The 18,581-nt window shown below is 43.0% G+C and overlaps 1 protein-coding gene across 1 annotated transcript in view; it reads right to left on the bottom strand.

Annotated features, from left to right (window-relative positions):
- The window catches only part of LOC108441121 (tripartite motif-containing protein 67), a 68,026-nt gene that overhangs the window by 38,943 nt on the left and 10,502 nt on the right, over positions 1 to 18,581 (bottom strand). The window contains exon 2 of the mRNA XM_017720464.2: positions 1,218 to 1,313. Coding sequence (XP_017575953.1) covers positions 1,218 to 1,313 — 96 coding nt within the window. The remainder of the gene's footprint in view (positions 1 to 1,217; positions 1,314 to 18,581) is intronic.

The following is an 18,581-nucleotide window of genomic DNA, read 5'->3' as shown; positions in this document are numbered from 1 at the left end:
GTGTTACTGCTACTGAGTGCTGACTGGTCGGCGTTACTGCTACTGAGAGCTGACTGGTTGGCGTTACTGCTACTGAGTGCTGACTGGTCGGCGTTACTGCTACTGAGAGCTGACTGGTTGGCGTTACTGCTACTGAGTGCTGATTGGTTGGCGTTACTGCTACTGAGTGCTGACTGGTTGGCGTTACTGCTACTGAGAGCTGACTGGTTGGCGTTACTGCTACTGAGTGCTGATTGGTTGGCGTTACTGCTACTGAGTGCTGACTGGTTGGCGTTACTGCTACTGAGAGCTGACTGGTCGGCGTTTCTGCTACTGAGTGCTGATTGGTTGGCGTTACTGCTACTGAGAGCTGACTGGTTGGCGTTTCTGCTACTGAGTGCTGATTGGTTGGCGTTACTGCTACTGAGTGCTGACTGGTCGGCGTTACTGCTACTGAGAGCTGACTGGTTGGCGTTACTGCTACTGAGTGCTGATTGCTTGGCGTTACTGCTACTGAGTGCTGACTGGTTGGCGTTACTGCTACTGAGAGCTGACTGGTTGGCGTTACTGCTACTGAGTGCTGATTGGTTGGCGTTACTGCTACTGAGTGCTGACTGGTTGGCGTTACTGCTACTGAGAGCTGACTGGTTGGCGTTACTGCTACTGAGTGCTGATTGGTTGGCGTTTCTGCTACTGAGTGCTGATTGGTTGGCATTACTGCTACTGAGTGCTGATTGGTTGGCATTACTGCTACTGAGTGCTGACTGGTCGGCGTTACTGCTACTGAGAGCTGATTGGTTGGCATTTCTGCTACTGAGAGCTGATTGGTTGGTGTTACTGCTACTGAGTGCTGATTGGCTGGCATTACTGCTACTGAGTGCTGATTGGTTGGCATTACTGCTACTGAGTGCTGACTGGTCGGCGTTACTGCTACTGAGTGCTGACTGGTTGGCGTTTCTGCTACTGAGTGCTGATTGGTTGGCGTTACTGCTACTGAGTGCTGATTGGTTGGCATTTCTGCTACTGAGAGCTGATTGGTTGGTGTTACTGCTACTGAGAGCTGATTAGTTGGCGTTACTGCTACTGAGTGCTGACTGGTTGGCGTTTCTGCTACTGAGTGCTGATTGGTTGGCGTTACTGCTACTGAGAGCTGATTAGTTGGCGTTACTGCTACTGAGAGCTGACTGGTCGGCGTTACTGCTACTGACAGCTGATTGGTTTATGAATCCAAAACCTACCTGTATCTGCTGTAGCAGGTTCTTTAGCTGCACCAGGAACTCCTTGGCATCCTTTGCTTTATCAGACACTCCATTCAAGGCCTGGGACAGCTGGCACTGCAGATAAACACACACACGTACACATGATGCGCAGGTTAATGGCGAATGTGTGTTTCATTTACAATGCATGCCATAAAACATCCTATTACAGTGTCACTGGCTGAACGCAGGATGACCCTTCCAGTTTATTTCAAACAGCCTACTTGACGTGTTCCACCGTCAGATGACTAATAGGCAGAATGGGGGAGGGTAACAGCCTCTGTCGTGAACAACAACAGCACACCAGCCGATCTGAAGCCTGGCCAGGCACGCCTCGACTCAAAACAGGTCCAAGAACCGAGGCCCTGCCAGGCTAACACAGCGCAGAGTTCCAAGAGATAAAGCACTGCATTCCTCAGAGCCAAACAAAAATCCCCCTGCCTGCCAACCCAGCCAACAGCAGCAATCCCAAGTGCTGTGCTGTTGAGCTACATCTGTTTGTTGGCATGTCTAGAATATTCTCCTCCCCTTAGATTCAGCCTGCCAAGACCTGTTTGGGAACATTCTGATGCGAGCCGGTAACACTGGAGCACTAGATTTTCAAAGAACTCTGGAGCTGGACCATCAGAGCATGTACTTCATGTAATTTCTCATTTAATAACCACAGAAGACCCAACATGATGAGGCTGATTAAAAATACAGTGGAGAAAATGCTCATATAATAGATTTATGAGTCATTGTAGCCTTCAGGAGAAGAGCTGGAACCATATGCTAGAGCCCATCCAAAGGACAGTAAGCACTGGAGAGTCTTTCCAAGCATGAGACAACTGAAGCTGTGGTGGACAAAGTGCTCAAATCATGTACTTGAGTTAAAGTAGAGACACCCAAGGTAAAATATCACTCCAGTAAAAGTAGAAGTTCCTCCCTTTAGACCTCCACTTGAGTAAAAGTACTAAAGTATTTACCTTCAAATGTACTTAAGTATAAAGTAAAAGTACTAAAAGAGTAATTCTGGCTCTGATGTCCTGTTATCATTTTTATAACCAGACTGGCTTCATGAACTCATTTCAGGTGAAAGTCCTCCAGCGTCTCTCTTGGTAAACCAGTCTTTTAATAGAACGTCATTAATTAGTGACGCTGACGTCTATTAAAATGATCAGAAGCACAAAACACTGAAGGTAAACAGTTTCCATCAGGGAGAACCGAGTGGCTCTGAAATCACTTTTTACACACAAGCAAAGTTTCAGTTTCAGATTTATTTACAACTTAGTTCCAAGTTTAAGTTGAATAAAAACTGGCTTTAAACTCAGGATCACAGATGAGCTCCTTTACTATGTTGATCTGTAGGCGTCTGTTCATAAACATAAACCAGCCCAAACTCATTTACTATAAAATGAAATGGTGTTTGTAGAAATTCAGAAAAAAGCCGCGTCAGTCTCGACTGCATATGTGGACATATTTCTATATTGAGCTCTATTTACACAAAGTTAGGTTAGTTCATCATTTATGTTGAACAGACTCTCCCAAAGTTTTACGCTGCTGCGCTGACGTTGAACCGCGTGTTGCACTGGGTCGGTATGACCAACAGGTCAAAACCAGCTCTAAACAAAGTGACCGCTGGGCCCTGATTGGTGCGCTGGCTTTGCGCTTCTTTCACTTTAACATGTTACGTTTTTATACACACAGAAACCAAAAGGAACGACAGATTTCTCAAAATGTAGGAGGAAAAAGTCTGAAATGTAGTGGAGTGAAAGGAAAAAGTCGCCTAGAATGGAGAAACTTCAGTACAGATACACAAAAAAATACTTAAGTACAGTAATGAATTACATTTACTTAGTTACTGTCCACCACTGTCAGCTAGATATTATCACTGCCAGAACAAAAACAATCTTTTTATTTCCATTGTACATTATTTTTAATTGCTTTTTGCATTACATCAAATGCCATAGAGAACAGACTATCAGAAATGGTCTAAACTTGCTTAGAATAAAGTCTTATTACTTTTACTTTTTCTACTCTACAGTAAAGTTAGTGTTTTAAAGAAGCAAGATTTGTCAACAATGATGATGCAGTCGCTCAATTAAAAAATCTGTAAAGTTCACCAGCATAAAGCCTTTACAAGTTTTTCAACAGCTTTTTTACACATTTACAGGTTACTAGATGAGATGTCCTTGCAAGTTGTAAAAGCATACCACTTTGTTTTACATGGGGCTGTTTTTGTTGCAGCATTTTGCTAATTGCCCACCCCTTCACATTATGCAAAGTAAGGAAATCCACCAGATTCTCTAACAATAGCCAGAAGTCCAGCTTGCTTCAAATGGTCAATCAACCAATGTAACTAACAAGAAATGTAAACTCATACCCACTAATTAGTGCTGCACTGCCTGCATGCCTAATCATCGCACAGTTGCCTGAAACAGCAGAAATGAAAAAAATGTTTTTTTTGCCCGATAATAACATTATAAAAATAGCAATAAACAAAAACGGTAAACTTGTGTACTGATACTAGCAGCCCAAAAATTCAGCGAGTGTCGAAGATGACAAATCTCCATCAGCATCCAACGGTTTACCAGTTAGTGTTTGCTCATTAGTACAGAAGTCCAGAGAGACCATGAAGTAGTTCTGATGTTCTGGATTGTTATCCTGAGATTATATCTCAGTTATCTTGTGACCTCAAGATAACAACTTAACTGTCTTGTGATGTCAAGATAAGAAACCATGGCTATAAAACCATGGTTTGTTTGTGGCTTCATTACACTATATTTCCTAAAGTTTTCATTCACTCACCCATCCAAATCATTGAGTTCAGGTGTTCCGTTCACTTCCCTGGCCACAGGTGTATAAAACCGAGCCAAGCGCAATGCAAAGTGTGGAATGCAGAGGTGTAAAGCGCCGCCACTGGACTCTAGAACAGTGGAGACGTGTTCTCTGGAGTGATGAATCACGTGTCTCCATCTAGCAATCCGATGGATGAGTCTGGGTTTGGTGGTTGCCAGGAGACGGTACTTGTCTGACTGCATTATGCCAAGTGTAAAGTTTGGTGGAGGGGGGATCATGGTGTGGGCTTGTTTTTCAGGAGTTGGGCTCGGCCCCTTAGTTCCAGTGAAAGGAGCTCTTAATGCTTCAGCACCAAGAGATTTTGGACAATTTCACGCTCCCAACTTTGTGGGAACAGTTTGGGGACGGCCCCTTCCTGTTCCAACATGACTGCGCACCAGTGCACAAAGCAGGTCCGTAAAGACACGGATGAGCGGGATTGGTGTGAAAGAACTTGACTGGCCTGCGCAGAGTCCTGAACTCAACCCGACAGAACACCTTTGGGATGAATTGGCCTTCTCGTCCAACATCAGTGTCTGACTTCACAAATGCGCTTCTGGAAGAACGGTCAAAAATTCCCATAAACACTCCTAACCCTTGTAGAAAGCCTTCCCAGAAGAGTTGAAGCTGTTATAGCTGCAAAGAGTGAGCCGACATCATATTAAACCCTATGGATTAAGAATGGGATGTCACTCATGTTCATAAGCGTGTGAACCCAGACGATCGATTACTTTTGGCGATATTATGTAAATCTTGTGACAAATTAATTGTGACAGATTGAGATCAGATAAAAATCTAGGAAGTTATATTCACAGCTCATGGCTTCTCCGGACTTCTGTACCATTAGTGCCTCTGAAGAGCTTCCCGTACTCATCCCAAATGAAAATCTACCAATTTACTTACTGAGGTTTAAAAAGAATTTTAACCTCCAGTTCTGTCAAATAAAACATAAGCTAATACTCCAAGATCAAAATTAGCCGGAATGCGCAACCCTATCCTTAAAAACGCATCCTTTTCCAAGCAAATCTGTCATTTCACTGAATAGTTGGACTGTTTTCTCCCTGACATTCCACAACGAACACCCAAGCAGTGACTTCGGTATTCAGATACAGGCACCTGGTCCTCAAGTGGCTTTGCACACCTTAAACCACATCTTAATCCTCAAAAAGACTTGCTTGGTTTCCGGCACTGCTGTGATCTATAAACATGGACGGAATTACAAAGTCCAGGCTTTACGATGGTTGCTGTCTGTGATGGTTCGACTTTGGAGGGTGAGGATATTTAGCCAACACTGCTCAGGGCCTGTGGGCTCGTATGCTGATTAGAGATGGTAGATGATGATTGCTCAGCCCTGAGAGACCTTGGTCTTCATCTTCACACACATTACCATACACACACACACCGTCCTCTCCCACCTGCTCATCTTCCTCTGGGCCTTCCTGGACTGTCTGACGATCAGCAGGGTCTTAAACAAACCAGCCCTCAACACTCCACACACAGACACACAGACACACACACACACACACACACACACACACAAACCCACACCTCCTCGCTCCATTAATGTGCCATCTGCCTCAGCAAGCTGTCCGGTCCGCTAACAAGACTGGGACGGGTCCCCCTCCTCACAGCCCATTGCTCCCACTGTGAGTGCGTAGACACTAGGACACTACCAGGGTCAGTGATGCAGTAGGTTGGTCACTCCACCTCTTGGCCCGGCCCTCTTTTTCATCTGTCAGGCTTAACTACTTCACATAGTTAGCAAAGATCATGCTCACCATTATCTACTAGAATTTGGGGTTGAGCAATTAGATGCTTCTATATTGAAATCGCAATTTGAAAGAGGGCAATTTTCAAATCGTAAGAGCATCATCATCATCATCATGACCGCTTAGTCCAGATAGGGTCACTGTAATCGCAAGAGCCACGATTTGAATTATTTTAAATGATTTAATTATATACATGTAACCTGATAACATAAACCTTGTGAACCGGTAGTTCAGCACTAGTTAGCTTTCCCTTTTATCCGAGGTACACGCTTGAAAACGATGGCTCTTCAAAGGTTCTTCAGTAATATATATAGAATATACAGAACCATGAACAGTGGGCGGCACGGTGGCGTGGTGGGTAGCGCTGTCGCCTCACAGCAAGGAGGGCCTGGGTTCGATTCCCCGGCCGGGTGACCGGGGTCCTCTCTGTGTGGAGTTTGCATGTTCTCCCCGTGTCTGCGTGGGTTTTCTCCGGGTTCTCCGGTTTCCTCCCACAGTCCAAAGACATGCAGTCAGGCCAATTGGACGTGCTAAATTGTCCCTAGGTGTGAGTGTGTGAGTGACTGTCTGTGTCTGTGTGTCTGCCCTGCGATGGACTGGCGACCTGTCCAGGGTGTATCCTGCCTTCCGCCCGAAGACTGCTGGGATAGGCTCCAGCTCCCCCCCGCGACCCTGACGGAGAAGCGGCTTGGAAAATGGATGGATGGATGGATGGAAGAACCATGAACACTAAAAGAACCCTTTGCATTGTGAAAGGGTTCTTCAGATTGATGGCGAACGTGTTGAACTTGGTTCTTTATAGCACCAAACAGGGTTCTTGTTCTATTGTTAAAAGCTTGACATCGCCATAATAGAAGGACCTTTTTGGTGCTATATAGAACTATTATCAAATTTCAAACCTTATCTTTAAGAAAGGCATAACTCTTAAGTTTGCTCATTTTAATGTACAGCTTTAAATGTATCCCTCACACATTTAGCTTCAGATACTTTTATTATGAAATACTGTTTTAGGCATATTTGCATATAAATCGCAATAGTGGTCTGAAAAATCTCAATCAGATATTTCCCCCAAATCGTTCATCCCTGCTAGGCTTCATACATTTTCATCTTTCTGACCTTTTCGGAAGACCTGACCTTGCTTCTTGGCCAGATGCACCTCCTGAGACCACAGGTTATTGATTTCTCCTCAAAACAGCTGTTTAGTTGGAGTCATCTGACCATGCATGCTATTAAACAAGTCTTGGGACGTCTTGAAATCATCTTAAATCTACTCAACATGTCTTATTTTTCATTATGAGATTGGAAGACTATTATCAGTACTCATTTCTCCTAGTTTTAAATCTGGTTCTTGTTATTATTTAGCTTATTTCCATGGAATTTTTTAATTGTTTCAAGTCACAATACTTTAGAAATAGAAAGATCATTGGAATTAACTCTTAATATTCTTTCAGCAACAGCCTCATAAAGAGAAACATGTATATCGCTGTTGTCTGAAGAAAACCTTCTACCTCCAAAATGGTCCCTTTCCAGGAGAAGGAAAAAACCTACTTTACTTTTAATGTAAGTCAATGGAACCAGAATTTTTTGCGAGTCATTCTGGGCTGTTTCTTTTAGTCCATACAATGTAAAGGACAACAGGGATTAAGAAAAATGGACATACGAGGTTTTCTTCGGGCAGTAGTGATATACAGCGTAGACCTTTTTAGATTTCATCCTCCATGATATACTTTTTTGCAGTGTAAGTTTGTTATTTAAGCTTATATTTCTCTGCACGAAAACAACAGAAAAGCCGGAACCACTCCAGAGCCTGTATCCGAGAGCCAGAGAGCTGGCTAGCATCCCGCTAATTCAACCACATATGGAAAACTGCCTGGCACATTTGGCACACCGGATCAAATTATGCCCTTGGTGTTTGAAAACAGCACGGCGAGAGGAGTAATGCAGGAATATGGCGAGGAGAGTGAGAGGAATACTGCTGGAATAAATTGCGAATGGCACTGGAAATAATTCGGAAATACACTGGAATTAGGAATGTGATTATTTGAATATAATGTCACTATTTTTCCAAAATGTCTGTATGATTCAGTCAATAAAGTGTGACCAAAGTCATTCGGGGTGGTTTAATTTTAAATGCTGCACTGTACAACATTAAAAATGATTGTTCTTTAATCATTTAAAAATTATTGTTCTTTTCTTTAGTAAAGAAAATGGTTCTCCGTAGAACCGCGAACACTCAAAGAGCCCGTTGCAGGGTTCTTTGCATGATGGAAGGGTTTTTCAGAGAGATGGAGAATGTGCTGTAGACAGTTCTATACATAACCCTTTTGAAAATGGTTCTATGTAAATGTATGTGTGAGTGTATGTGTGCGAGTATATGTGTATGTGTGAGTGTGTGTGTGTGTGTGTGTGTGTGTGTGTGTGTGTGTAGAGCAGACTCAGAGCGCTCTCTGTAACGCTGTAATGAAATGAGGCGTCCTCTTTCATCCTCCCTGCATCCGTCCTGCTGAAAAGACTAAGTGCTATTATCCCATTATCTAATTCAATGGAACAATGGGGAGATGAGAGAGAGAGAGAGAGAGAGAGAGAGAGAGAGAGAGAGAGAGAGAGAGAGAGACCCAGCGATGGAGAGATCCAGAGAGAGCGATACATGCAAAGAGAGGGACAGAGAGAGAGAGATACAGAGAGATAGAGAGATAGAAAGACAGAGAGAGAGAGAGAGAGAGAGAAAGAGAGAGAGACACAGAGAGAGAGCTGGAGAGGACACTTCAGGGCAGTGTGTGACATTTATAGCTGTTGTGTGTGTGTGTGTGTGTGTGTGTGTGTGTGTGTGTGTGTGTGTGTGTGTGTGTGTGTGAGCAATCCAAGACAATAGAAATAAGTGCTGATGAAGGAGTGACCTTCATTATGTATCTGCAGGGAACAAATACACACACACACACACACACACACACACAGTGGGTCAAATCAGACTCTCTCTCTCTCTCTCTCTCTCTCTCTCTCTCTCTCTCGATCTCTATCTGTATCTAGTGGAGGCTAGAGGAACCAATCATCGCCCAACTCTCCCAAATCCTCCACCACTCTCCCACTCTCTTCCTCTCACTGTGTTATTCTCTTTATTAGCCCCCCATACCACCCCCCCAATCCAGAATTTCAGCCACATTAAAGCCTCTGTAGTGTTTAGCAGAAGGACAGCAGCAGTAAAGCCCTGTTCCAGTGAGTGAGGCTCTAGAGACTGATTAGAATACTACATCACTACATCACCTATCAGTCATGCAGCCGTAAAGGCTCTGCTTTATTAAATATTGATAGAGTTCTAGTTTCTCAGCAATGAATATTCAGCAGAAAGCGCAGGCAGTCATCCACTGCCTCGCGTTCCCTCTGACTCCTTCTGTCCCTTTCAACGGAGCAGACCTGGCAGGAAGCTGGACGGCCAAAAGGTCCCACTTTCTGTGTGCAAGTTTGCTCCGAACTCTGCCGGCTTCATTTAGCAGCGTAACCATGGTAACAGGATGGAGCAGCGGAGCCGTACGCGCTTCGTGTGGGTTCCTACTTGCTCTTGTTCCATAAATAGCTGAATGGTTTTCAGGCTTTTCTGCCTTTGCGTGCGATCCCTCGCCAGCCTCCGCTACAGCCGTAACGTAAAGTTCCCTGCTTACGGTGGAATGGCACGCGTGGGAGACAAAACAGACCTTTTCCGCATGAAGCTTCGCTCCGAGATGATTAAACATGCTGAAAAAAGGGGTTTTCAACCAGCAATCAAATCTGTGACTCATTAACCACCTCATTATGTGAAATACACTGAAGTTAATGCAGTGGGTTGATTAGTTCAAGCATGTTTTCAAGTCCATTATCATTATCAGTTATTAAGACTTCATAGCACTCAATACAGCCGAGGTCACTAATAGGCGGACCGCGGTCCGAGTCCGGATCCAGACGCTGTCCTATGTGGACCTAATCCTATAACAGATTTATTTCATTTCGACGGGTGGTCCTATTTTAATTGGTGTAACTTTTTTTTTCCTGTGCATTACGATGAGCACTGAGGCTCGAGTGAGTGATGCACACACAGGGGAGGGACGAGGCGAGAAACAGCAGGCAGAGAAGAAAGTGAGTCAGAGGGAAGTTATTTCACATGACGTGACCTAAAAACAAAAACTAACAGTAAATTTTGTTGAAATCTGACTGAACTGAACCTAATAAGAGTAACATGCGTGTAGATCAGTTTGACCAATCAGCAGCAACTACAGGCCAGGCAGTTTGGCACACTGTGTTCAGGTGTCGAGCCTCAAGCCAGAACAGGTGGATATTCTGGTCTTCATGGCCCAAATAAATCAGGCCGGAATCATTTCTAAAAAGAAAATCTCATTGTCCCTGATGGACAGAAGGACAGGGTCCTTCAAGCATAAAATGTCCACACTGTCTCACAAACTGGACAGACAGAACTTTTTTTTTTCTTTTTTGCACATTATTCACAAAAAACAGTACGACGCCCCACTGCTGGCATCCCTTATTAATAAAAACTGTGTGTTTTTATCAATGCGGGCTAGAACAAACATTTCAGAAGCAAGGCATTTCGTTACGGACATGACTTAGTTATGACTCTCATTTTTATGTCTTAATTATCTCGTTCCCAATACTCACTAATTCGTGGCTGTGCATGATTTTTATTGAAAGGGGCTCCATCACCAGCAGGGCTCTGTACAAAAGCCTCGTATTTAATTTGCTTAATTTCTGTTCTTCATTTTATTACTTTGTTTGTTTGTATTGTTGTCATGAGTCGCAGTTTCTGAGCTTGAACTGTGAAACTTTGCAGGATCGTAGAGTATATACGGGAATACTGCACCTAGCAACACCTTAGCAACCACCTGGGAAACTATATCAATGGGCGAGCAGCACCTTCGCAACTACCAGGGATGCCATGTTAGCAGTTTAGCCTCCTTCACAACTTCACTGCCATGGGGTTGTACTTTTTTTTGTGTTGTCTGGGGAAAAAAAACAGTCCTACTACTGAATATGGGAATGTCTGTTTTTGGTATATAATTATATAATATATAATATATAATTGGAGGAAACGAGTGATTTCGTGACATGGAAACGTTCAAATCAGCACGACTATCTCAGGACAATCTCAGTCAGTGGCTCTACTGTTAGTTCAATATTAATTAACAATGAACTAGATTTAGGCAGAAAAATGTATTATAAGTAACCATTTTCCATAATCGCATACCATTTGAGGAGGGTGGGGAGCGGTAATTCCCAAGTGGAATGTCGCTTAGGGCCTCCATATAGTCAGAAACAGCCCTGGATCGAGAATAACTGTTGAAAATATATGAGCATGTCAGCTGTTTTATGGCATTGCTTGCTTACTTCAACAATAACCCGTCTGATTCTGGGTGAACTGTACTCTGCTTCTATAGAAACTGCACCGTTTCCCTGGTGACATATCGCTGGTAGGCGAGCGAGAGAGAGAGAGAGAGAGAGAGAGAGAGAGAGAGAGAGAGAGAGAGAGAGAGAGAGAGAGACATATAGTTTCAGATGCATTAACCCACATTCTTCTCTCTCTACTGTGCCTGTGTGCTCCTGTCTTCACACTCGGTGCTGTCAGAAGACTTGAAAGAAAAAGAAAAACAGATTTTAACATGATCATAATTCTGTGAGTGAGATATTGAGCTGAACGCTTTGAGGGAAACTTCTAGCTGCGATTTTTCTGATTGATACTGCGACTTAAATTGTGATTATTTTCTCTAAATTGAAGTTCAGGCCTGTTTTTTTGCCATGGAGATCAGAATATCCACCTTTTCTGTTTGAGGTTTGACTCTTTGACTCCTGAATATAATGTGCTGAACTCCCAGTAAGTTGTGGTTGTGATGTCACAACACATGGGGGTTTGGTTGCCTCTGATTGGTCTAACTCATCTACAGGCGGTTCAGAAGCCCTGTGTTATAAAGTCAAATTTCCCCTCTTATAAATTGAGAAAACATTGTTGATAATTTAGGCTATAATTTTTAAAGAACTGCAGCTTTTGTGATTAAAAAATCTCAAACTGTGATTTCGATATAAAGCCGATTCAACTTTCAGACCCAGTGAGATATAAAGTCTATAAAGTCTTTCTGACTGGTTTGATGTGAAATGGTTCACTGTAGAGAAACTTACTGAGTCACATTTTTAAGCCGGATCTAGGGGCCACGATGTCCACAAACCCCAAAACACTCATTTTATTTACTATTCAAATCCACCAGCGAAGTCACAACCATCTTTTCATATGTAGCGGCAAACCAGAAGAAAATCTGGAAAAATACTATTTATTTTCAAGTTACGTTCAACTAAATATCTACTAAATTGACCATAATATTCCACTCTAATCCTAACCCCAGCCTTAATCTCGACCTAAACCCAACCCTCACCCTGGTCCTGGCCTTGACTCTGGCCCAAATCCCAACCCTAACACCACCCCTGTTTAGAATCAACTGAGTTTCAACAGAGAGTTTATTAATAATTTGAACATCTGTAGATAATCTATAGGGGACTACAGTAGACCATCCTATTTTGTCTTAAACTGTGCTGCATGTCCCTCTCAGCCACGCACGGATTTTAAAAATACATTTTAGGCCGAAAATGTATCGCAAGATTATCGTGAACAATGTCTCAGGTGGTGTCTGCGAGGCTGTGTTCACACAGCAGGTGAAAGTGGCCCAAATCCAATCATTTTCTCCACATGTGACACAGATGTGTGTCTGTGTGTCAGTGTGAACAGCAAAAACACACTAAATCTGGCGTTTTCAATTCCGATTTGAGACATTTTCACATGAAAATCCGATCCGTATCCGATCTGCGGCAATGCGACTCGGTCTGAACACCCAGATCGGAATTCATGCGACTTCTACATCAATCCAACTCAACATTCGTCATAATTTCACGCTGCTGAGACTCAAACATTTAAGCTGATGTTTCTGTACCAAAAAATTAGAAGAGACGTACCGCAGCCGCTCCGTGTTTGAAGAGGTTCCGAACGAAGCGGCCGAACGCGGCCGGAGGAGCCCGAGGCCGCAGCGTTTATAGAATCTGAGGACCAAAGCAAAACAAAGAACCAAAGAAGGGGCCGTGGCCGAATAACGCGCCCTTTTTACGGCGAACTCGAACACACTGTGGGTGATGAGTCCAGCTGTCCACCACTGGAACTTCATAATCGGCTGGCGAAGATGAAACTGAAGCTCGGTTTGGGAGCTGATCTGCTCAGACTGACGTCGCATACAGATCACATTTAAAAGATAATGTGAACAGCCGAACAAAAAAAATCAGATCCGGTGAGAAAATCAGATTCAGGCCACTTTGACCTGCTGTGTAAACGTAGCCTTAGAAGCATCTAACTCTTAGGATGTCTGGTTCCTATCACCACCATGGTGAACAACGCTGACTCATTTCTACAAGTTTCTCCAGAATTAAGCATTTCACACCAAATCTTACCAAATTGCAGAAAATAAAAAAAGGTGAAATTCCTCTTTAATGTCGGTTAATTTTATTCAAAACAAGTTCATCAGGAAAGGCTCACGGAATGTAAAGAGCGCCATCGTCTGATGTTTATTCAAAACATCTTTTTCCCTGTAAGATACTTTCTTTTAAAGGCTCCTGTAGACTGATATGCACACGGCTATTTGACTTGTACCACTAATGTCAGGCCCATGTAGCAGTTGACCGATACATCAACTGGACAGTATCGCTCATGAAAGGCTGTAACTGGGCCTTAAAGGGGAATTCCACCCATTTTTCTAAATCTCTTCATAAGCCAATTGTGTGATTCGGAGTGGTTTGGTGTGAAACGTTCCGTTCTAGAGAAACTTACCAAGTCAGAACTGCTCACAGTGGTGGTGATAGGAACCAGACGTCAGAGAGATTAAAGCCCCTAAAAAACTCCCTCACAGACAGTTTTTATGTTACATGGTTATGAAGACGCTGCCAGGTGCCAAGTGTACGTTCATTAGTCTGTAAAGTTACGTGATTGGAGTATTATTCTCATTTTTAACCAATCCAGTATCCGTGATGTATTGGTCATCAGCCACGCTGCTCTCTAAACATCAGTACCAGCATTGAAAAAAGAAGACATATCAGTCGACCACTACAGTGGGTTATTACAGACACTACGTAGCATTATTAAAGCGCTCACTGACCCTCTCGCTCTCCCTCTGCAATCAAGAGCAGGTAACAGCGATGTAGGTGTACTCACAGGGGACTCTGCGGGAGATGAAGTGAAGGAAAGCGGTATTTTCATTGTTTCATTATGTTCTGAAAAGGAACACAAGCCCCCTCAGGCTGGACCGCAGCTGTTTCTCAAGCTTTTTAATATTTGTTCAGAAGAGAGACGGATACACATCCGTGTAGGTGTGAGTGTCTCAGCTTCAAAACTCTTCACAAGACTTCCACATCTCTGCAGTTTACTGTGGGGAGCTAATAGAATGTAGCTACTATGAAATAATAATCTCAATGAGCGCTTTATTAGGTGCCCCTCCCTTGTAGCTCCTCCATACTAGTGTATTCCTGGGGAAGGGGCTGTGCAGCCAGTGAGTGGAAGTATAAGGTGGGTGTTTCTAATAAAGTGGCAAGTAAGTGAAAATATAAGGTGGGTGTTTCTAATAAAGTGGCCAGTAAGTGGAAATATAAGGTGCGTGTTTCTAATAAAGTGGCGAGTAAGTGGAAATATAAGGTGCGTGTTTCTAATAAAGTGGCGAGTAAGTGGAAATATAAGGTGGGTGTTTCTAATAAAGTGGCCAGTGAGTGGAAGTATAAGGTGCGTGTTTCTAATAAAGTGGCGAGTAAGTGGAAATATAAGGTGGGTGTTTCTAATAAAGTGGCCAGTGAGTGGAAATATAAGGTGGGTGTTTCTAATAAAGTGGCCAGTGAGTGGAAGTATAAGGTGGGTGTTTCTAATAAAGAGGCCAGTGAGTGGAAGTATAAGGTGGGTGTTTCTAATAAAGTGGCCAGTGAGTGAAAGTATAAGGTGGGTGTTTCTAATAAAGTGGCCAGTGAGTGGAAGTGTAAGGTAGGTGTTTCTAATAAAGTGGCCAGTGAGTGGAAGTATAAGGTGGGTGTTTCTAATAAAGTGGCCAGTGAGGGGAAGTGTAAGGTAGGTGTTTCTAATAAAGTGGCCAGTGAGTGGAAGTGTAAGGTAGGTGTTTCTAATAAAGTGGCCAGTGAGTGGAAGTGTAAGGTAGGTGTTTCTAATAAAGTGGCCAGTGAGTGGAAGTATAAGGTGGGTGTTTCTAATAAAGTGGCCAGTGAGGGGAAGTGTAAGGTAGGTGTTTCTAATAAAGTGGACAGTGAGTGGAAGTATAAGGTGGGTGTTTCTAATAAAGTGGCCAGTGAGTGGAAGTGTAAGGTAGGTGTTTCTAATAAAGTGGCCAGTGAGTGGAAGTGTAAGGTAGGTGTTTCTAATAAAGAGGCCAGTGAGTGGAAGTATAAGGTGGGTGTTTCTAATAAAGTGGCCAGTGAGTGGAAGTATAAGGTGGGTGTTTCTAATAAAGTGGCCAGTGAGTGAAAGTATAAGGTGGGTGTTTCTAATAAAGTGGCCAGTGAGTGGAAGTATAAGGTGGGTGTTTCTAATAAAGTGGCCAGTGAGTGAAAGTATAAGGTGGGTGTTTCTAATAAAGTGGCCAGTGAGTGGAAGTATAAGGTGGGTGTTTCTAATAAAGTGGCCAGTGAGTGGAAGTATAAGGTAGGTGTTTCTAATAAAGTGGCCAGTGAGTGGAAGTATAAGGTGGGTGTTTCTAATAAAGTGGCCAGTGAGTGGAAGTATAAGGTGGGTGTTTCTAATAAAGTGGCCAGTGAGTGGAAGTATAAGGTGGGTGTTTCTAATAAAGTGGCCACTGAGTGGAAGTATAAGGTGGGTGTTTCTAATAAAGTGGCCACTGAGTGGAAGTATAAGGTGGGTGTTTCTAATAAAGTGGCCAGTGAGTGGAAGTATAAGGTGGGTGTTTCTAATAAAGTGGCCACTGAGTGGAAGTATAAGGTGGGTGTTTCTAATAAAGTGGCCAGTGAGTGGAAGTATAAGGTGGGTGTTTCTAATAAAGTGGCCAGTGAGTGGAAGTATAAGGTAGGTGTTTCTAATAAAGTGGCCAGTGAGTGGAAGTATAAGGTGGGTGTTTCTAATAAAGTGGCCAGTGAGTGGAAGTATAAGGTGGGTGTTTCTAATAAAGTGGCCAGTGAGTGGAAGTATAAGGTGAAGTATTTCACTGCTTTTCAAATGAAAAAAAATTGAATCTGAGCAAATACGACATGTAACTAATTGTGATTCATTGTTCAATTTACATGAATTGTTTGTCAAGTTATGTAAAGACATGATCTCTTATTTGAATCCTCAGTGTTATGCAGTTTTCTCAGTCACCATTCGGAACACACTTCTATGTTTATTATGCTTATTAAAAATTCCTCTTTTTTAACGTTTATTTACAGCTTTTCAATGTCCTACTACTTATTCGATATTATGAAGCTGAACAGGACTAACATAGAATCTTTTTACATGTTTATCTGAAAAACAGATTCCAAACATGACATTTTTAAACATCTGGAGTTCATACATTTGAGCTAACAGTGTGCATCTGTTTACTGTCCGAACATTCACAGTCACACAGCAGCACCACCCTGCCACCTGTCCCCCAGCACAGCATCTAAATCCCACCCTGATTAAAAAGTCTGAGGTCAGTATTTGTGGTCAGGGTCAGGGCCGCTCTAGAAGGTCAGAAGGGTCAGAGTTTAAGCAGCACTCTGATGAGGCGATCAACGGCTGGTCAGGCAGGAACAGAGAGGGTCAGTGTAAACACACAGCCCGTGGGCAATCGAACACAGTCAGTCCAGACCAGCGTCTGATCTAGCTCCCTTTCTTGCTGAACTTCATGGCCAAATCAATGGCATTCCAATCAATAATAATGGGAGCTTTGCTCTTTAAAGCGACAGCTTGGTGAAATTTTATTTATCTGAAGTTTTGCACTAACGTATAACCTGGGGCAGTCGTGGGCTGGAGGTTAGGGACCCTGCCTTGTAACTGGGTCAATCCCCTGAGCTAACAGTACATGACTGAGGCGCCCTTGAGCAAGACACCTAACCCGAGCGCTGCGGATAGTAAAATCAGTAAAACCGCAATTAGAAATCACGCAATTAGAATAACCACACAACTGCCTCAGCACTCAGTTGTACGAAACTATAAAAACTGACAAAAATTCAGATTTCGAGTAGCTGCTGTTTTCTACTGTTTTTAGTCAGATTATGTACTTTTCTGCATTTTTATAGCTAATGGAACTAGAGCTAGAACCCAAATACAGCCGGATTATTTTGAATCCGACACAGTAAGACACAACTTTGTCCAAACCCGAGCCAATAGGATGGGCATTCCGATCCAATTTTAATATCTTAATATCCATTCAAGAACAGATATTTGGTTAACTGCTTAAAAGTCTGGAGCCATCGACAGGTCCTGATTTCTATGTGTCCTTTCCATACAGCACTGTTTCAAATGTTTAATTTTATTTTCCTGACAGCAAACCAGTGGTGGAATATTTCGAAAATTTAAATGCAAATGCCACAAAAATTACATCACAAAGGACACCTCCCACAACGCCCCTCATAGATATTACATACAGACTCACATACAGAGTAGCACATAAATAACCACATGGGATACCATCACAGCGGCCTACCAACACCTTAGCAACCACCTGAGAAACCAAAGCAATTCCCTAGCAATACCTTAGCAACCACCTGAGAAACCAAAGCAATTCTCTAGCAATACCTTAGCAACCAACTGGAACACAAAAGCAATTCCCTAGCAATACCTTAGCAACCAACTGGGATACAAAAGCAATTCCCTAGCAATACCTTAGCAACCAACTGGGACACAAAAGCAATTCCCTAGCAATACCTTATCAACCAACTGGAACACGAAAGCAATTCCCTAGCAATACCTTATCAACCAACTGGGATACAAAAGCAATTCCCTAGCAATACCTTAGCAACCAACTGGGACACAAAAGCAATTCCCTAGCAATACCTTAGCAACCAACTGGAACACAAAAGCAATTCCCTAGCAATACCTTAGCAACCAACTGGGACACAAAAGCAATTCCCTAGTAATACCTTATCAACCAACTGGGACACAAAAGCAATTCCCTAGCAATACCTTATCAACCAACTGGGACACAAAAGCAATTCCCTAGCAATACCTTAGCAACCAACTGGCACACAAAAGCAATTCCCTAGCAATACCTTAGCAACCAACTGGAACACAAAAGCAATTCCCTAGCAATACCTTAGCAACCAACTGGCACACAAAAGCAATTCCCTAGCAATACCTTAGCAACCAACTGGGACACAAAAGCAATTCCCTAGCAATACCTTATCAACCAACTGGGACACAAAAGCAATTCCCTAGCAATACCTTAGCAACCAACTGGAACACAAAAGCAATTCCCTAGCAATACCTTAGCAACCAACTGGCACACAAAAGCAATTCCCTAGCAATACCTTAGCAACCAACTGGGATACAAAAGCAATTCCCTAGCAATACCTTAGCAACCAACTGGGACACAAAAGCAATTCCCTAGCAATACCTTAGCAACCAACTGGAACACAAAAGCAATTCCCTAGCAATACCTTAGCAACCAACTGGGACACAAAAGCAATTCCCTAGTAATACCTTATCAACCAACTGGGACACAAAAGCAATTCCCTAGCAATACCTTATCAACCAACTGGGACACAAAAGCAATTCCCTAGC

The sequence above is a fragment of the Pygocentrus nattereri genome, chromosome 4, assembly GCF_015220715.1.
Source record: "Pygocentrus nattereri isolate fPygNat1 chromosome 4, fPygNat1.pri, whole genome shotgun sequence".
In the NCBI taxonomy this organism is placed as follows: domain Eukaryota; kingdom Metazoa; phylum Chordata; class Actinopteri; order Characiformes; family Serrasalmidae; genus Pygocentrus; species Pygocentrus nattereri.
This window is presented reverse-complemented; position numbering and strand designations above follow the sequence as displayed.